This window comes from Echinops telfairi, unplaced genomic scaffold (assembly GCF_000313985.2).
Source record: "Echinops telfairi isolate 266 unplaced genomic scaffold, ASM31398v2 ScPeMD7_18;HRSCAF=68, whole genome shotgun sequence".
Classification (NCBI taxonomy): domain Eukaryota; kingdom Metazoa; phylum Chordata; class Mammalia; order Afrosoricida; family Tenrecidae; genus Echinops; species Echinops telfairi.
The window spans coordinates 35,861,435-35,878,882 of record NW_022103915.1 but is presented as its reverse complement, the minus strand read 5'-3'; the positions used below and the strand labels follow the sequence as shown (position 1 = coordinate 35,878,882).

At 50.3% G+C, this 17,448-nt stretch overlaps 1 protein-coding gene across 3 annotated transcripts in view; it reads left to right on the top strand.

The window, feature by feature from the left end:
* The window catches only part of SUSD6 (sushi domain containing 6), a 102,360-nt gene that overhangs the window by 53,402 nt on the left and 31,510 nt on the right, over positions 1 to 17,448 (top strand). The window contains exons 1-2 of one of the 3 annotated variants that reach the window (XM_045288040.1): positions 397 to 603; positions 688 to 890. In XM_045288040.1, coding sequence (XP_045143975.1) covers positions 770 to 890 — 121 coding nt within the window. In that variant the 5' untranslated portion in view covers positions 397 to 603; positions 688 to 769. Of the gene's footprint in view, positions 1 to 396; positions 604 to 687; positions 891 to 17,448 lie in introns of those variants that run through there. The other 2 variants (XM_004698677.2, XM_045288041.1) reach the window with 2 other exon arrangements.

Here is a 17,448-nt window from a genome sequence, read left to right as displayed (position 1 = left end):
GGTGGTGGGGCTAAGAAAGCACCACAGCCGGTCCTCGGGTTCCAGGTGGGTGGGGCGAGTGGGACAAATGAGCCCATCTTTGAGACTTGTCACAGAGGCTGGCGGAGGACTCCGGTCCTGTGGGCGCATCCGGCTGCTGGTGCCGTTGCTGGCTGAGCAGGGCCCGGGCTGGGCCCGGCCGGCTGCTGCATTCCTTCTCGAGGCGGTGTGTTTCTCCCTTTAAGACACGTGTTCTCGTTGTTTTTTTTCCCCCTTTCGGTTAGTTGAACTTGCTCCGAGTCCAAGTGGCAGAGGCAAAGCCTGACTCAGGGCTGGAGCAGCTCCGTCTGTCCGTCCTTCCGTGTCAACAGCTGCCTGCCTCCTCCTCTGCTGGAGCCTGGCAGGCACTGGGGCAGAACAGGGACGGGGTCTGAGGCCTGGGGAGCCTGCAGGACTCCCAGGGAGAGGAGCCTGTCCCCACGTCCTGCCGCAAGGCTCTGACTCCGGGATGCTTGTGTATGACAGGCCCTGGCTTTGCCCCCGGAGGAGTTGAAAAGTCACTTCTGTAGGTGCTTGTCCCTTCTCCGGCAGCACAGACTCCAGTGCTAGACATCTTTCCACATTGTATGTGACCATGGCTTCCTCAGCGCCTGCCTCTTGCGCCCTGTCACGTTTTCATGTACTTACAGCTTTGTTTTGTTTTCACAGGTGGATCTGGCTCTGGCTGACTTCAGGATTTTCACCTCTGGCTTTCAAGTTTTCCCTTTAAAGCCGCTGGGACGGATGAAAGATGTGCCATGGCAGGATCGCACCCAAGAGCACGTCGGCCTCCGCCTCCGCCTCTGCGGGGCCTGCAGTCTTCCTCCCGCTGGTGATCCTTAGCACCCTGCTTGGAGACGGGCTTGCCTCAGGTGAGTCTCTCTCCACCGACTGCCTCTGTGTGCCGGAAGGAAAAGACCTCCTTCCTTCGCAGTGTCTCCCAAAGGCCAGACACTTGCTCCTTGAGGCTTCCAGGGTCTGTGGGCCGTGCAGGGGACGGAGAGGACTTCTGGGCTGTGGCAGGGAGTCAGGATTGACTGGAGGGCAAGGGGACCAAATGAGGGTGGTTATGAAGATTGAGCGGTATAACACAGTCAACAGTAATGATTCCCCCTCCCACAGTTCTGTGGTTTTCTCAGAATGAATGCATAGTTGAGTTATTATAATTTAGGGAAAGCAGGGTCTGGTCCCTAACTGATGGTAGGTAAGTCCCTAACCTCTCTGAGGCTCAGTTTCTCTGTGTAGTGAATGGCTGGCCTAGAAGGCCTGTGTGGGGACTTCTGGCTCCCCCAGGCTCTGAAGTCACTTTTGTAAAGACATTCAGGCAGTGTCTTTTTAAAAAATCGTTTTATTGGGGGCTGTATCAACAGCTTTTCAGGCCTTGTCTTTACTCTCGGCCTTTTTGGGTTTGGGTGGCCCTGCTTCATTAGCAATGTGTCTGTGGAAGCTCTCTGGAGTGTGTTCCCTGGAGAGGGCCTGGCGGGGGGGGGGTGGGGTGGGTGGGGGTGGGTGTGTGTGTGTTATTGTGTTCCCTGGAGAGGGCCTGGGGGGTGTTGGAGGTTACTGTGTAGCTTGTGGAGGCCCTGTGGCTCCATGTTGCCTCTTTGATTCCTTTTCCATCAGCTCCCACCCACCGCTGATCCAGCACAGACAGTAATGTAGTTTCACTTGCTCTTCTGTTTGCTTTGATTTGTTGGGGAAACAGTTTCTGTTTTGTTTCCTGTCAAAGCTTTCTGACCCCTTGACAAACCTTTCCCACAAGTCCAGACCTTCTTGGCCACGAGGAGCTCCTGCTAGGACCCAGGGGACCACTGATGGCTGGGACCTCACCATGTGGGCAGGATGACTGAGGTTCCAGTGTGTGACAAAACCACTCAGTGCTGACAGCCATAGGGACATTGCAGAGGCAGCCAGGAGCTTCCAGAAGGGGTGCCACAGAGCACAGGGACTGTCCCTGACTTAGCTTCACTGCTCCAGAGAGAGGCTGGCAAACTAAAGCCATCTGCTCTTTCCCCCCTTGCCATCTACTTTTCCATGACCTGCAAGTTAGGAGTTTTTTTTTTTACATTAAAAAAAATTTTTTTTTAATCAAAGGGGAGGGTAGAGGGAAGGTGGGGTGGAAAGGGGGAACCAATAACAAAGGATCTACATATAACCCCCTCCTTGGGGGGACGGACAGCAGAAAAGTGGGTGAAGGGAGACCTTGAACAGTGTAAGACATGACAAAATAATAATAATTTATAAATTATCAAGGGCTCATGAGGGAGGGGAAAATGAGCTGATACCAGGGGCTCAAGTAGAAAGCAAATGCTTTGAGAAAGATGATGGCAACAAATGTACAAATGTGCTTGACACAATGGATGGGTGTATGGATTGTGATGAGTTGTATGAGCCCCCAATAAAGTGATTGTTTTTAAAAATCAAAAGGCTATTCTGTGACACATGAAAATTGTATGGCATTCAGATTTCAGTGTCCATCGATAAAGTTATATTAGAACATGGCAATACTCATTCATTTCCGCATTGTCTGTGGCTGCGTTTGTGGTCTCAAGACAGAGAGGAGTAGTTGCTGCAGAGATCATGAGACCACAAAGGGCCTGGTGACACCAGAGACACCAGGGACTTGGGAGGTGTTGTGCGGTCCGGGTCTTTGGGTCAGCTCGGGGTGGAGCCAGGACCAGAGCTCAGCACTGTGTCTGGGGACTACTGCCAACTGCCTCTTGCAGGGCTCCTCGGGAAAGCTAGCCCAGCGTGTGGCACAACGGTGTTGGTGGCAGGGCCTCGCCATGGTGTCTGAAAAAACTGCCTTTTTTAGCTGTGATTCTCCACCCCACCCTCCTGTCTCTTCTTTACATCAGCTCCTCCCATCTCCCCTCACCCCCATTTTCCAACTCTCCACACCTTCTTGACTTTCCGCTCAATGTCTGAAATCAATTATCAGGGACCGATGGTTCCAGACTGGCAGGATAAAGGGATTATTATTCCCCAGTGTGGAAAAAATGTATGTCGGTTTGCAGTGTGGGCTCAGACCAGGATGAGAAAGTTGGCTTTTCTGGTTTCTTTCCCCTCCTCCATCTGTAGGGAAGATGCCCCCCTCCCCCCTCCCAGGCCCTTCTACTCCCCCAAAAACCTGGGGGCTGACAGGGAAAGGGTTTCACCGTCACTTGGACCCAGCCCACCAAGTTGCTGCCAGTGCTGTCTCTCTCTGCAGCCACTCCTGGGAGAGGGCGGGCTGGCTTCTTGGCCTGAAACCCAGAACAGCACACCTGTATGGCCCTGCCTGCCATTAGCAGCATGCCAAGCTCACCTGCCTTGCCAAGAAATTAAGACTCAGATGTGCCGAAGCCAAGGAAAGGCACTTCAGTTCAGAAAAGGGCCCCTCTTCTCCTACCTGCTCCTGGAACACCCATTCGGCAGGTGTTGCCCGATTTTACAGTGAAGCACCACTACTCAGCCCTGCTACCCAGTGAGCGCCAGACCTGACTTTGCTTGTGTGCTCAGGCCCATCCACGACTCTTGAGAATCCTGCCGGACAGAGAGGAATGGGCACCCTCAGGCAGCGAAGGGGGTTCAACCTCCTCATTTCTGATCCTCGATACCACAGCCACTTCTCCTTGCCTTGGCCTGGAGAGCTCAGGCTCAGAGGAAAAGAATCACATATATGAAGGGGGTGGAGGGTTCTGGCATAGTTAGGTCATGTTTGGAGTTTAGCTCTGTGTCCAGGTTTCTCTACAGCTGGGGGAGAAACCAAAGAAGATGCTTTAGAGGGGCACTGGGTCCCGCTCTCCCCGGGTCACTCCTTCAGTAGAGAGGGGGAGAGTTCTTGAAAACCCTCCCCTTGTGGACCTGGGTGGCAAAAGGCGGCATGCTTATTCTGGACACAGTCACGCCCTGTGGCAGGAAGGCCAGCCAGCGCAGGCAGTTAAAAATAACACCCACGCCGGTGCCACACAGCTGGCCTTTCTTCTTGGGCTCCAGTGAGAATGGGGGTCCTGTCTGTTCAGCCCTTCTCTTCACCTGTTGTCTGACCTTAGGCAAATCAGTTGGCCTCTTCATGTTTCCTGTAAAAGAGAAAGAGCCGTCCTTAGGAATGTTAAGGCCCGTGTCACTGTGTAGACTAATAAAAATGATTGGAAGGCACTTGGTGCGTAAAACGTGGGAAGGAACTCCCAAACAACCACCACTGCCTGCTGTTGAGTCACGTTGGGCAGGGGACTCCGCGCCTGCCGATGAGGCCCTTACAAAACAAGCCTGACGGTGTGTAGTCACTGCTTGGGTTAGGCATCAGGGATGGGAGGAGGGGCCATTTTTGACTAGTTGAGGAAAAATTGGGTCCTTCAGGAAGGTTCTTGGACTTCCATAAAGCTCTTGTGTGCATAATTCAGTGGTTGTAACCCTTCTAGTTTGCTGACTCACATAAAAAGCTTGAAGTTCTCATTCGCGCACACCGCTTTTTTCCTAGAGAATATTTACTGAACAGATTCAGTAGTTCTGATTCTTTTCTTCCTGAAAACGTTGTCACATGAAGCACGACACAAGCACCTGCAGGATCTTAAACTAGCATGAGAAACGGCCATCTCCATCTCTCGGCGGCGGCGGCAGTGTGGGAAAGTCCGGCAGTTTGCTTTCCTTGCTGCGGATGGACAGTGTGGAGAGCCAGGTTCACTGGGAGCTCACATGGCTTTGGCCCTCAACACGGTTTGGCAGAGGGATCTTGGCAGGTGGCCCCGGTTTACTTTCCCATCTGTGAGGAGACCTGGAGTGATGAGACCAAGCAGGTGGGACACTGAGCCTGGAGAGCACCTTGCTTGTATGTATGGCAGGCTTTGCGGTCTCATCCCATTTAAAACTCTCAGAACACCTAGGTGGTCGGGTGGATCACCATTTTACAAATGGGACGCTGAGGCAGAGAACACCTGCTATCGATGGGGAAACTGGCTGAGATTTGTACCTGGTCTGTCCCTGGGGCTCGCCGTCTTTGCTGAATGACAGGCGTCTCTGAGACTGGCTTCTTGTGCCCTGCTTGCTGGAGCTCTCAGAGCAGCCTTTAGTGGGTCCTGCTGACCACAGAAGGAAGACCTGCCATGTCGTCTCCCGTAAAGAATAAAGAAGGGCTGGGGGGGAGGAGGGGGGTCATCTCCGGGCTACTGTGTGTCCGTCCATCCCTCTGGTGCTGTTTCTATTCTCAGTGACATTGGACCCTGGTTGTCTGAGACCCATTTTAGGCACAAGGTTTTGCCAAGAAGGTTCTATTCTTGGTAAGAAACAATGGGGACCATAGTGAATTGTTTACTTTAAGAGGATGTAGTTCCCCAAACATCCGCCGAGCATCTTCCTGTCAGCTGCACGCCCTGCTGACGAAAACCATGCCACCTCTCCACAGTGTAATTACCTGTGTCTATAAAAAGCCCTGGGGATTGTGGTGGGAGGTTCAGTGGGTCATTAGAGGCCTTGCTGAGCCCTGGCGTCATGAAATGACATTGAGAAATTACCCTCTACAGATGAATTATTATGCCAGGTTTTAGTACGCTGCAAATAAATGGTACCACCTTGGCGCTGTAACTTTAAAACCCAAGAGCACAGGGCTTCTCTAAACTGCATACCTCACTTGGTCCTCACTGGGGGAAAGTCTTCATAAGACACCGGTTCCATGTGCTGAGTGCACCACCCTGCACTAACGGTCCAGCTCAGGGGTTACCCTTTTTACCTTGTGGGATGCTAGGACTCGGAGCCTTTCATCATTTTAGGTAGGTTTCCAAAAAGGCTACTCTTCATCACCTGGGACTCGATGGGAGAGTCCATTCCTTTGCACAGCTCAGGAGCAGCCCTCACATTCCAGCTGGCTTTTGTGCTGGTATGGGTGGCTGCCTGGACTTGGGCCAGGCCAGGAGTGACCTTGACCTTCCTCGTGTCTACATGCTTGGAGGGACAGCAGTCTTTAGAGTCAGCTCCTTCCTAGGGTGCACTGTGAATGAGGCGTTCCCTGCTGCTGACCTCTCCTCAGCCCTGTTCACCTGCCCTCATCTTAAACCAGCCCCAAACACAAAATCTGAAGACTCAGTAACACTCCAGTGAGGTTATACCCTCTTCCTCCTATCTCAAGGATTATCCCTCCAATTTCTTTAAGAACCTCTCTCTTCTTAGGTGGAGGAATCAAGTCAGAGACACCTTAAAATAGCAGGTGCCACCTGTGACTCTTCCAAAGCCACCGTTGTCACTGTTGCAGCTGTTGCCCTGCCCCGAGGCTCTCCACTTAGGTCGTAGTGAGGTGAAGTGGTATGGTCACTGGCACAAGCTCTGAGCCAGACTGCCTGGGCTGGACCTGCCGTCACTACGTGCTCCTGCTGCTACCTTGGACAGGTGTCCGGCTCTTGCTGTTGGTCTGTCCCCAGAATGAGGGTGATGATAGTGCCCACCTCATAAGATTGCTGTCAGGATGACATTAGATGGACCCGCAGAGCTCTTGGAACGTGGCTGGCTTACAAAGAGCCCCGATTCTAGCGCCAATTGCGAGCAGGTTCACGTGTGACTTTTCTGACACTACAGGTGCGTTTGCTCGCTCGTCGTACACAGGGTTTGCTGGGGGTCGGAACCGGCTGAAGACAAGTTGCAGACAGCTCTTTGAGATGTTGATGCCAGAGGGTCAGCTAGGTGATCCGCATAGTGAGCCTCTGCCGGGAGGTGGTCCTGTGAGCATTTCACGTGGACTTCCTCCCAGCTGCTGGTGGTTAGCACTTCAGGAGTCGGTTGTAAGCCTTACATGTTGGTGTGTTCTTTTTAAGACATGCCTCATTGTGTCAGCACAGTAAGTGCCTGAAGGCTTGTATTTTAAAACATACTTGGAAGAATACAACATTAGTATTAAAAAATGGAAAATCATGTGTCCCCTGCTACTTGGGAGTCTTTTTGCTTCCTCCCAGCTGCACCTGGCGACCTTTCTTCTTCGCGGGGCCTTTTTACCTAGAGACAGAGGGCTTGTTTAACATCTCCGACCTGTTAGATTTGCTGGTGGCCTCATCGCGTGAAGTCCAACGATTTAATCTCTCAAAATTCTGAGAAGTAGTGCAGGGACAATGACGAACAGATTGTTGTCTGCAAGATTTCTCTCTGCAGAGACCTGGTCTTTCTTTTGGTCTCTTCTTCTCCCCGTCCCGTCCTATTTACTCCCCTCCCCCACATTTAAACTAAAGTATTTTAAGCATTTCAACCCAGAGGGGAAAATGTGTTTCAGGAAATTATGGTCCAGCCCAAGCAGGGTTACAAAGCACTGCTGCTGTCGGCTTTGTTATTCTGAGAACAAGTGACACGCAAGACAAAGGGCCCAGCTATGAGTTCTTCACGTGTAGTGGACACACGTCTCCGCCGGAGAGGCGGGCCTGTGTATTTGTTGTTTCTGGCCCTAGTTCTGACGGAGTTCAGCCCTGTTGACTCTGGCGATGGTGGGAGGCGGAGGAGATGTTGGGAACGTGGCACTGAGGGGCCATGAAGCGCTGCCTCTGTGTTTACTGAGCACTGCTAGGCCTGCAGTGGGGGCTGGGGGGTGGGCATAGCGGCTTCCCAGGGTGTCCTGGCACAGGTATCAGCCTGATTACACACAAAGCCATATTGAGAAGCCAGAGAGGTTCTGCCAAGGTGGTGCTGCTGCGGCCTGCAGACACATTTCTTTCTTTTCTTTTCCTCCTGCTCCTCCTTTAGCCTCTCTCAGCCTGTTAAAGGAGCTGGCAGTTCTCGGAGCTCACAGGTTTAGGGCTTATGTCAAGGATGGCACTCCCAAAGTTCCGTCACCATGGGAAACGCTTCGGCCAATCACTGTCTTGAAAAGAAGGGTGGGTAAGCAACCTTTAGAAGGACTTTCTTCCCTTGTGTTGTCCTCAGAATGTGGCCAATGGTCATTTCCCACATTTTCCAGACAGCATTCAAACGTTGGTGGCTTTTTATAAGGTTATGCCCAAGATTGGTAGCCAAGTAGGATCTTATGGTGTCCCAGTTACCAGATATATAGAGCTGAATGGGCACTGTCTTAGGATTCTCTAGAGCAGTGGTTTCCAAACTCCTTTGGCTTACTGCCTGCCTCTTTTTAGAAAAAAATTAATCCGCCTCACCACCACCACCACCCCCAAGTAAAAACTTTTTAACTATCGTCCATGATCCAAGTTAAAGCGTAGGTATCTGCTTTTGTAGCCCCCTGGATCACTCCACACACACCACATAGAGAGAGACAGAAATTGATGATTGATTTCAAGAGATTAGGTGTGGGGGCTAGCAAGTTGGAGATCGGTAGGTCAGGCAGCCGTTGGAGACTTGCCCAGATTTGTGCCCTCAGATCTGTGGGTTGGAGAGTGCTGCAGTCGAGAGAGCTTGGATCCTGCCCAGTGTCTAACTGTCAGTTTGAAGGCAGCCCACACTCTCAGGAACTCCCCTTTATACCACAGGGTGATGGCATCCTGTGCCCACGGCCGTCGAGTCACTTTCCGCTCAGAGCAGCCCTCCAGGACAGGCAGAAAAGCCGCCACGCCAGGTTCCCAGGCTGTAACCTTTCTGGAAGCAGACCGCTCCATCTTTCTCCCATAGAATGCCTGCTGGGTTTAAACCGCCTAGCCGCTGAATACTTAATCAGGGCTCCTGGACTCGATTGCATCATGGAACAGCAACTAAACTAGTCTGGCAAAACCACTGGGAACCATAGCTAGCCAAGCTGACACAAAATTCACCATCATAGACATGTTGGGGCAGGGTGACTACTGAGGGAATCTTGCCTAAGGTTATCTGGTAAGCCAGGAGCAAAGCTGGGTACAGAATCAATCGGCACTATTGATTTCTAGTCTGGGCACTTCCTATACCATCCTTTTTCCAGTTTTTTGCCTAACTTAGAAGCTTTATAGAATCTTTATAAATTGTGTCTTTGATGACAGATGTATGTCATTTTTATTTCTGCTCCTGATGTTTATAACAAACCACCCCAAAGTTCTGGCTTAAAATACAAACAGTATTTCTCACAACTCTTGAGCCAGGAGTGCAGACAGGATGCAGTCGGAATGACTTCTGCTTTTTCATCAGAAGATGAAGTCTACTGAGATTGGAATGTTGGAGATGGGTTCCCTGCTCACATTGAGCCACCTCAGCCAGGACTGGAATGATTGGGGGTTGGCAAGAATGGTTCTACTGGGGTCACATGCCTGGGATCTGCCTCAGAGCCCCTCCCTCTCCATGCGACTACTCCACACACCTTCTTAGCAGGGTAGCCAGCATTTTCTGGTAACTGTTGACTCTCAAAAGCCTCAAGGTAGAAGCTGCTGGGCCTTCTTAAGACTTAAGCCCAGAGATGGCTGAGTGTTACTCCCATTGCATTCTGCTGGCTGAAGCAAGTGGCAGGCCCGGATTCACTGTGGGAAAGAAGAACATGAATACCAGGAGGCACTGTTAGTTCATTGAGGGCCACCTTTGGCGCCTGGGGAACCACAGTTTCTAAAGGCAAGCTACCCAAAAGGCTGGTGTTGAGATCAGACTGCCCTTTGCTGAGTGCTAACCCAGCCTCATTGCTGGTCTCATACTTTGGAGGCCAGGTGGTAAAGAGCCCAGGGGTCTTCTGTGCCAGGGTGGCACCACGAAAGCTCCCTAACCATGCAGAGTGCTCAGATTTGTCATCAGCCATGGGTGTTAAGCAGCCAGTGTGCCTCTGCTTTATTGCAGCCCTCCCTCCTACACACATGGACGCCTTTAGGTGCTGAGCTTGGTGGACTCTTTTTTTTTTTTTGAGCTTGGTGGACTCTTAACCTACTTTTTTCTGGGCCTCAGCTACCTTCTGGTCCCTTGGTCTTTATAGTGGAGGAGCTGGCCTGTCCGCTTCTTGAAGAAAGGGACAAAGGTCTTTGTACTTTGGTCCTTTGCTGTAACGTTGTCAGTAATTATCCCGGTGGACCTAGTGAGCATGTCCCGAGGAAGGTGCTCCACGATTGGGATCACACGCAGAAGGCTTGTTATCCTGTGTGTAAGGACAGCCAGGACCAAGTTCAGGGCCCTTCGAGCAGGGGCTGCCTCGTGGGGAGGGTGGAGCGGGAAGGGAGACTGGGCTCCCACTGATTTAGCTTTCCCATAGGATCCTGCCCCCCCTGTGGTTAGTTGAGAAACACGTGGAAGTCTCTTCATGCCCCGGGGGACGCAGGTGCCAGGGCTTTTCTGGGTGGAAAGGAGTGAGAGACTAGGCCGACTGCCCAGAAGAGTTAGTCAGGGTGTGCTGTCATCGGGGTGGGGTCTCTGAACCCAGTGTGCGTCCCTCTATATGATGAGAGGAGGGAGATAGGAGTAGAATGTATCTGGAAACCATGCTGCCTCTAAGTCATAATCCTGAACTTGGAAGTGGCAAGGGCAGCTTGGGTGGATTTGACTTACTTCCTCCTCCTTGGCCTTTGTAGTTCCTGTACTTGTGTCCCCAAAGGCCAAGGCTAAGAGGATGACCCTTTCCTCCCCTTCCCTTGGACAACATCACCCCCAAGCCTACTCTCAGCCTCTTCCTGCTTCTTCCCTGTTGTGAGACCCTCCTCCTCTCCCAATCCACTCCCTACCCCCTTCCTTCAGGAGCCAGTTAACAAACAACTCCTCTGTGAGGCCCCGCCCCCTCACTCCCTGACCAGTGGGGTTAGAGTCCGGAGTCTGTGTCTTGACCTGGATTAGCGGGAGCTCTTCCTTTTAGGTTTGTCCATGAGTAGGATTCTACCTCCTGGAATCTGAACTAGGGACTAGACAGCTCCTTAACACTCTGGGGATTATAATTTGGGGGAACCTGAACCAGTTCTTCCACAGATCATGGTACACAAACCCCATAGACTTGTTCCAAAGACTAATGACCCCACTGTGCCTGGTAGCCCAGCTAATACATCAGGGGGCTTCTGAAAGTTCATGGAAAAATGAATGAAAAGATAGATCTTTCCATGAGCGTTTGAAGCCCCTCGTATGCAGAACAAGCAAGTCTGTGTTGGAAAAAGTGCAGCCAGAATGCTCCTTAGAGGCAAGGACAGCCCTTTGGACATGTTGTCAGGAGAGACCAGCGCCTGGAGAAGGACATCATTTTTGCTAAAGTGGAGGGACAGCCAAAAAAAAGAGGAAGGTCCTGGACAAGATAGGTTGGCATAATGGGCTCAAACAAGAACAATTGTGGGGCTGGCGCAGGACCGGGCGGTGTTTTGTTCTCTTGTACGGTGGGTGCCCGGGGTCAGAGCTGGCTCCGTGGCACTGACCAGCTACCCCGTGTATGCGGGAAAGTCTGGCTTTGGTATTGGCCTTCGTGGTGTTAACCTGTTCAGCAAGTATGTGTGGACGGACCTAAGGCAAGGAGGACAGCGGGAGGTAGCAGTGTCACACAGGACCACACTCTGGCCTGGGTCTTGAGGGCCGTGAGCACGAGTAGCTTAGTCCTCACGGTAAGCCTCTGAGGGGAGGGCCGCTGCCGCTGGGACAGTGTTCTGCGCTGCGGGAGGTGGAGCTGAGGGTCCGTCACTCCCGTTTCTTCTACAGGGACGTGCCAAGACTGCCAACTGCTGAAAGTAAAGTGGTGATGGATGCTGTGATTGGGGAAGTCATGGCATGCGCTGGGGACCACATGGGAAGGGCTCCTGGCGCAGAGTGGAGGGGCAGACGAGAGAGAAGTTGAAGCCAGGATCAGAAGGGAGGCGGGAGACAAGATGGCACAGGTTTGCATTCTCCGCTTTAAATCCTAGTCTGTCACTGGCTAAATGGTCCCTATGTACCACCTAGGCTGTGAAAGGTGAAACACTGTTGCCGGTCCCATCTTTGCTGTTCTTCGAGGCAGCTGGCTGGAGGAGGAAGAGCTAGCGTGGCCGGGGGAACGGGATGGCCAGATACTAACAGTGGCACCAGCTTCAGAAATTGCATTTATCGCCTCTGTTGTAACTTGGAAGTCCAGCACACTGTATCCCGCAAACCAGGTTGCCTCTTGCCAGGGTGGGGGCAGGGAGTAATCACCCTCACTTTGGGTGAAAGCTGGGGCTTCAAAAAAGGGAAAACTAGTCTAGTCTTAGCCGGAGAGCTCAGGGTTTCTGTGGCCACCATCTGAAAGCCAGGTTTGGTGTAAACACCCAGAGGGGAGAGGTGCTTCTGGGAGAGGCAGGCTGTCAGTCCTTGCCACCTTTATCATAGTTGTGGAGGAGGGTGAGGAGGCCAAAGCTCTGGGGCTTGGAAGGTCCTGAGGCTCAAAGGGTTTTATGAATGAATGTAGGTGGGGGATTGGATACATCGAAACAGTGAGACAAAAAGGGCTGGCTGGAGGAGGTGGGGATGAGAACAGCGGCAGCTGGGATCTTATTTGTCCGTCTGCACCAAGTGACTGGCTACATGAGGCTGCCCCTGCCAGTCTGCTCGAGTGGGCGGCGGGGACTCCCAGAACAGGCCCCCAGAGTCCTTGCCCATCACTCACCCTATGCCTCAGCCCAGCCAGCCTGTGGGAGGCATGTCTGGCAAAATCCATTTCATTGTTGGCCATAGCTGCTGACACAGGGACCCCCTGGGACAGAGTGGAACCTCCTCCCCACAGTGTTTCCAAGGCTTCCATTCTGAGGAAACAAGATTGCCACACGGGCATTTGAACTGCCCACCCTTTGGTGAGGAGCCAAGGGCTTCTCTTTTCGGCAAGTCTGACAAGTCTGACACACGGTCCCCATGTGGGTATTAGCTGGAGTCATGCATCCCCTGGAGAAGCTGGGGGGTGTAGGAGGTTCTAACTGATGGAGGAAGGGGAGAGAGGAGGAACAACTGGTATGTGGAGCATCGTTCTTAAGCAGGCTGGAGTAGTGGGAAAAGTTGGGGTGTGCCCTGCCTGTAATTGAATATCTTTGAGTGCTGAGAACAATTTTGATTTTCAGCAGAGCTGTGTCTCGAGTTCCTTTGGAATGGCTTTCAGCAAAGGAACCCTTTCTTCCCCCAGTTGTTCTCAGGACCTTGTGGGCGGGCAGTTTAACTGGCCCTTTCTGGTGGTCAGGAGAGCGGTTATGAGCAACAGCAATGGCAGGCCCTGGCCTTGCAGGGATAAATCAAGCTATGGATCAGAGGAGTAAGTGAGAAAATACTCCTGTGAAAGGGATGGAGAAACGATAAAAGTTTATCCCAATAGGAGCTATTACGATGATGCCGTTGTGTGTGTGTGTGTGTCTCGTTGTCTATTCTGAATTGCTCAAAAGCACTTCTTAACACTGACTGGTTAATTGTCCATCTATTCCTGGGCAGGGGGCTGGAGTGGAACAGGTCCCTGTGTGTATAGGGTCAAAACTAATGTCTTGAGTTTGCAGCCCAAATCTGTGGGGTCTAAGTCTACTGACAGCAAGAGCTCCAGAAACCACGCTGCCTCCTTCCTGGGGCTGGGGGGTAGGGGGACAGGGGCCTGGGTGGGAGTCAGGTGACAGGAGAAGAGGTAGTGGTTGCTTAAAAAAAAAAATTTTTTTTTTTTTTTTGGTCCTGTCAGACCAGGATCTGGGTGTTACAGTTAGGATTTTAACTGACTACACGTTTGACCCTCACTTTCCTCTGAAAAGCACAGTGCCCTTGTTGGGAGTGATCTTTGATGTAAACTAGAGAAACAAAAGGCTAATACTAAGAGGAGATATAGGGACAAAGAACAGGGGTGCTTCCAGGGACTGGCCAGTTCTTCATTTGGTCCTTGAAGTCTCTGGTTGGTGTGCTGAGACCCCAGGTTCTGCACAGGCCTGGCACAAAGGGGAAACACCCCTCTCCTTTCTGATGTCTCCCAGGAAGTGCCCTATTGGGTGATTTGGGGCCTGGGGCAGACCTTGATGACTCAGGTTTTCTCTAGACTCTCCTCTGCCCCAGGGCTGCACGTGCTCAGCGTGGCTAACCGTCTTCCTGCCGTCTGGTCCAGCCTAGGCAGCTCTAGGAAGCTCACCCAGTGACTAGCTCAGGTCTCCATGAAACGGGGGATGATTGAGATGATTTAACTCGATTTTAAATAAAATCACAACCTTTTGATGAATCCATACATTCTTCTGAACCTCATCCTGTTAGCAGTAATTGGAAACCCCAACTCCATTGCTCATTTTCCCCTTCCACCCTGCTTTAATTTGAGACAGCTCTGCTGCTTCATTTACTGGAAGGGCAATTTGAAGATGATTCTAATGAGTGCTTTTGACAGTCTCTCCAGACACTGGGGCTGTAATTGTGCTTAAGTTCACACCGGATTTTTTTGGGGGGTGGGTGGGGGCCTTCGATCTTGCTCACCTGGCTTCCATAAGACTCTCCTTGGTGTGCAGGTGGGGAACGGTCCCCATGAGATGCTCTTTTGTCCTAAATGTAAGCATTTCATTACTGATTTTCATCACTCTGCATTTATAGACCTTTTGGGGGCGTGCCAGGTACTGTCAGTGAGGGAGTATCCCAACACCACCTTCCTGCCCAGGTGTAAGCATAGAGGCTTAAGAAAGGTAGGCCCAATGGGACCATGGTTACCGGCAGGTCTTGGGAACTACTGGAAGCTGACAAAGTGTAAAACACTTTACCATGTATCACATTACACTGTTGTCATCTCAGGAAACCTGCCCTGGCCGGCTTTAATAGGAATGTGCTTGTGTACATGGTGCATATGCACAGGCACGCACACACATTTTTTTAAAACACGGGCTTCCCCTTGCTATTGTCTGGAGCGTTATCTTCACCCGCTTGTGTGTGAAGGGCCTGTTCTATATGCACTGGGCCCTCTGCCAGAAATGGAGGGCCTCCCAGCCTAATTGGGGGAGAGATAAGACAAGTAAGTATACATGGGTTCCCCTTGAGTGGCTCAGGTACCGAGTGCTATTAGAAAGAAGAGAATTAGCCCTGAGAGCTGTCCAGGAAGGCTTCCAGAAGAGTGGGACTTGGGAAGAGGTAGCTTCCACACTAAGAGCTGGGAAGGGGAATTTGAGCTGGTATTTGACTGCCCGAGACTTGAGGATACAGAGAAGATGGTGAGATCTGCTTCATTCATCAGACTTTGAAAGCCAGCACTGTCTGGGGTGATGCTTCTCTACCTTTACTGTGTTTTGGGAATCAGATCGCCATGCCCAGCGCCCACAGAGAACCTTGTACTAGGGCTAGGGGATAGCCCTGAAATCTGCACTCTTCAACAGTTGTTAATCCTGGAACAACAGTCTCCCATCCCTTCAGTTCTCCTCCGTGTTCTCCTCCGTATGCATGCACCCTGAAGCACCCATCCAGAGCAGAAACCAAGGTGCAAGTTTCCTTTGCTCTCTTTCAGAGGCACATGCTGTTCAGCTGACTGCCCCCACAGATCTGTTGCAGGTGGTGAGGGTGGCCTGCACTTTGAGAACCCCTATAATCTTTGGGAATCCTGTTACCCCCTCATTGTTGCAGGAAGCATTTGGCATGGAGATGCCTCACTCCTGGGACCAAGGATGGCTGATACCAAGGAGGAAGGGGAGGGGCAGTGCCTAAATGCTATAAATTAAGCCACTGGGTCAGTTTAGCTGCTACCTTGACATGAAGGCAAGTGATGGGGCCATTGAAGCTGAGCATCTTGAAAACCTTTCTCGGTCTGCTCAGAGTTACTGTAGGTTAGACTATTCAGACAAACCTTTTCTACAGGCAGGTCGTGTTTGGTAGCCTTCACACGTGTGTGTTGTTGGGACAGAGAGTGGTCAGTGGGCAGAAACAGGCCTGGGATTCAGAGCAGCACCTTGAGGGTGCCGGACAAGGTGATCTTAGGCCTCCCATTGGATCAAACAGTCTGGGGATTTCTTCTGCGTTTGGGGACTAGGAGAACCAAGGGAGGTTGTGAAGATAAGAAAGTAGCTACCAAAATACCAAATATTATCAAGAAATAATATGCCTTACAAAATAATAACAATTTGTAAATTATCAAGGGTTCAGGGGGAAGGGGGGAGCGGGGAGGGGAAAAAATGAGTAGCTGATACCAAGGGCTCAAGTAGAAAGTAGATGTTTTGAGAATGATGATGGCAACATATGTACAAATATGCTTGACATAATTGATGTATGTATGGATTGTGATAAGAGTTGTATGAGCCCTTAATAAATTAATTTTAAAAAAAGATTGTGTAAAAAAAAATTAAATACATATATTTTTAAAAAATGCCCTAGTTGGGGTTTTGTAACATACTGGAAGTAAATGAAATTAACATGTGTGTAGTATGTTCCAAGTAATAGCCACTTTAAATCGGTTAACTCAATTTTTAAAAATTAGCTCATTAATTTTTTCAATGAGAAATTTCAAACACTTTTAAAAAGTTGTATTGGCATAATTAATATATCATACAATTTGATTGTTCAGTCATAGTGAGTTGTGCAGTCCTCACCACAATCAATTTTAGAATATTTTCTCCTGGTACTCATTGTTAGCTCCCCGTTTACCCCCAACCTCCTCTATCATGCCCCTAGGTAATTAAGTATAAATCATCACTGCTTCTATAAATTTATCCATCATGGATTTCACATACAGAAAATCATATATAAAAACAAACAATACCAGCAACAATGACAAAACAAAAACCTCAGTTGAAAAGAAAGCAGAAAATAGTACAAACCGAAACAACTTTATTTTTTTTTTGGTGCCAAATAGCTTTTTTTTCTTTTTGAAGGAAAACTGGTTTCAAAGTAAAACATGCAGTTAGGATAAAACGTGTTTCTTATTTATTTTATTTTAATAAATCGTCATATTGGGGGCTCTTACAGCTCTTATAACAATCCATACATCCATTGTATCAAGCACATTTGTACATATGCGGCATTCACAATTTCTAAAACATTTTCTTTCTGCTTGAGCCCTTGGTCTCAGCTGCTCTTTTCCCTTCCCTCCCCTGCCCTGAAACAACTTTAAAGTGGTGTGTGGCAGTCACCTAATCTGGTGTCAATTTAAGGATTAAGAGTGTAGGTGGAGTCTAGGCTGTCAACCTGGAGATAGCCAATGAGACTTCTGTGTGGGTATGGCCTTCTGCTGAGAACTCTGGGAAGTCTGGTACTTCCTCCTTGGAGGCGGAAGACACCTCTCTTTCTCTGCTGCTCCTGGGAGACATTGCAGAAGACAAGCCACATGGATGCAACCAGACCTCTGAAGCGGGAAAAGCCACAGAGAGACCCCTGCCAGCTCTGAGATGCTTACAGCGCCACTGGACCCAGACTTTCTACCCACTGGCTTGTGATCATCCTGCATTTGGCTTCATGCAAGTGTTTTGTGAGTCTGAAGAGGACTTTATAGATTGATATCGGACATATGGGCTAATATCGGACTTAGGGACTTGATTTGGACTGGGCCGGGATGTTTTCTCAATGTTCAGTTGCTCTTGTATATAAACCTCTTTTTTTTAAATCGTTTTATTAGGAGCTCATACGACTCTTATCACAATCCATACATCAATTGTGTAAAGCACATTTGTACATTCATTGCCCTCGTCATTCTCA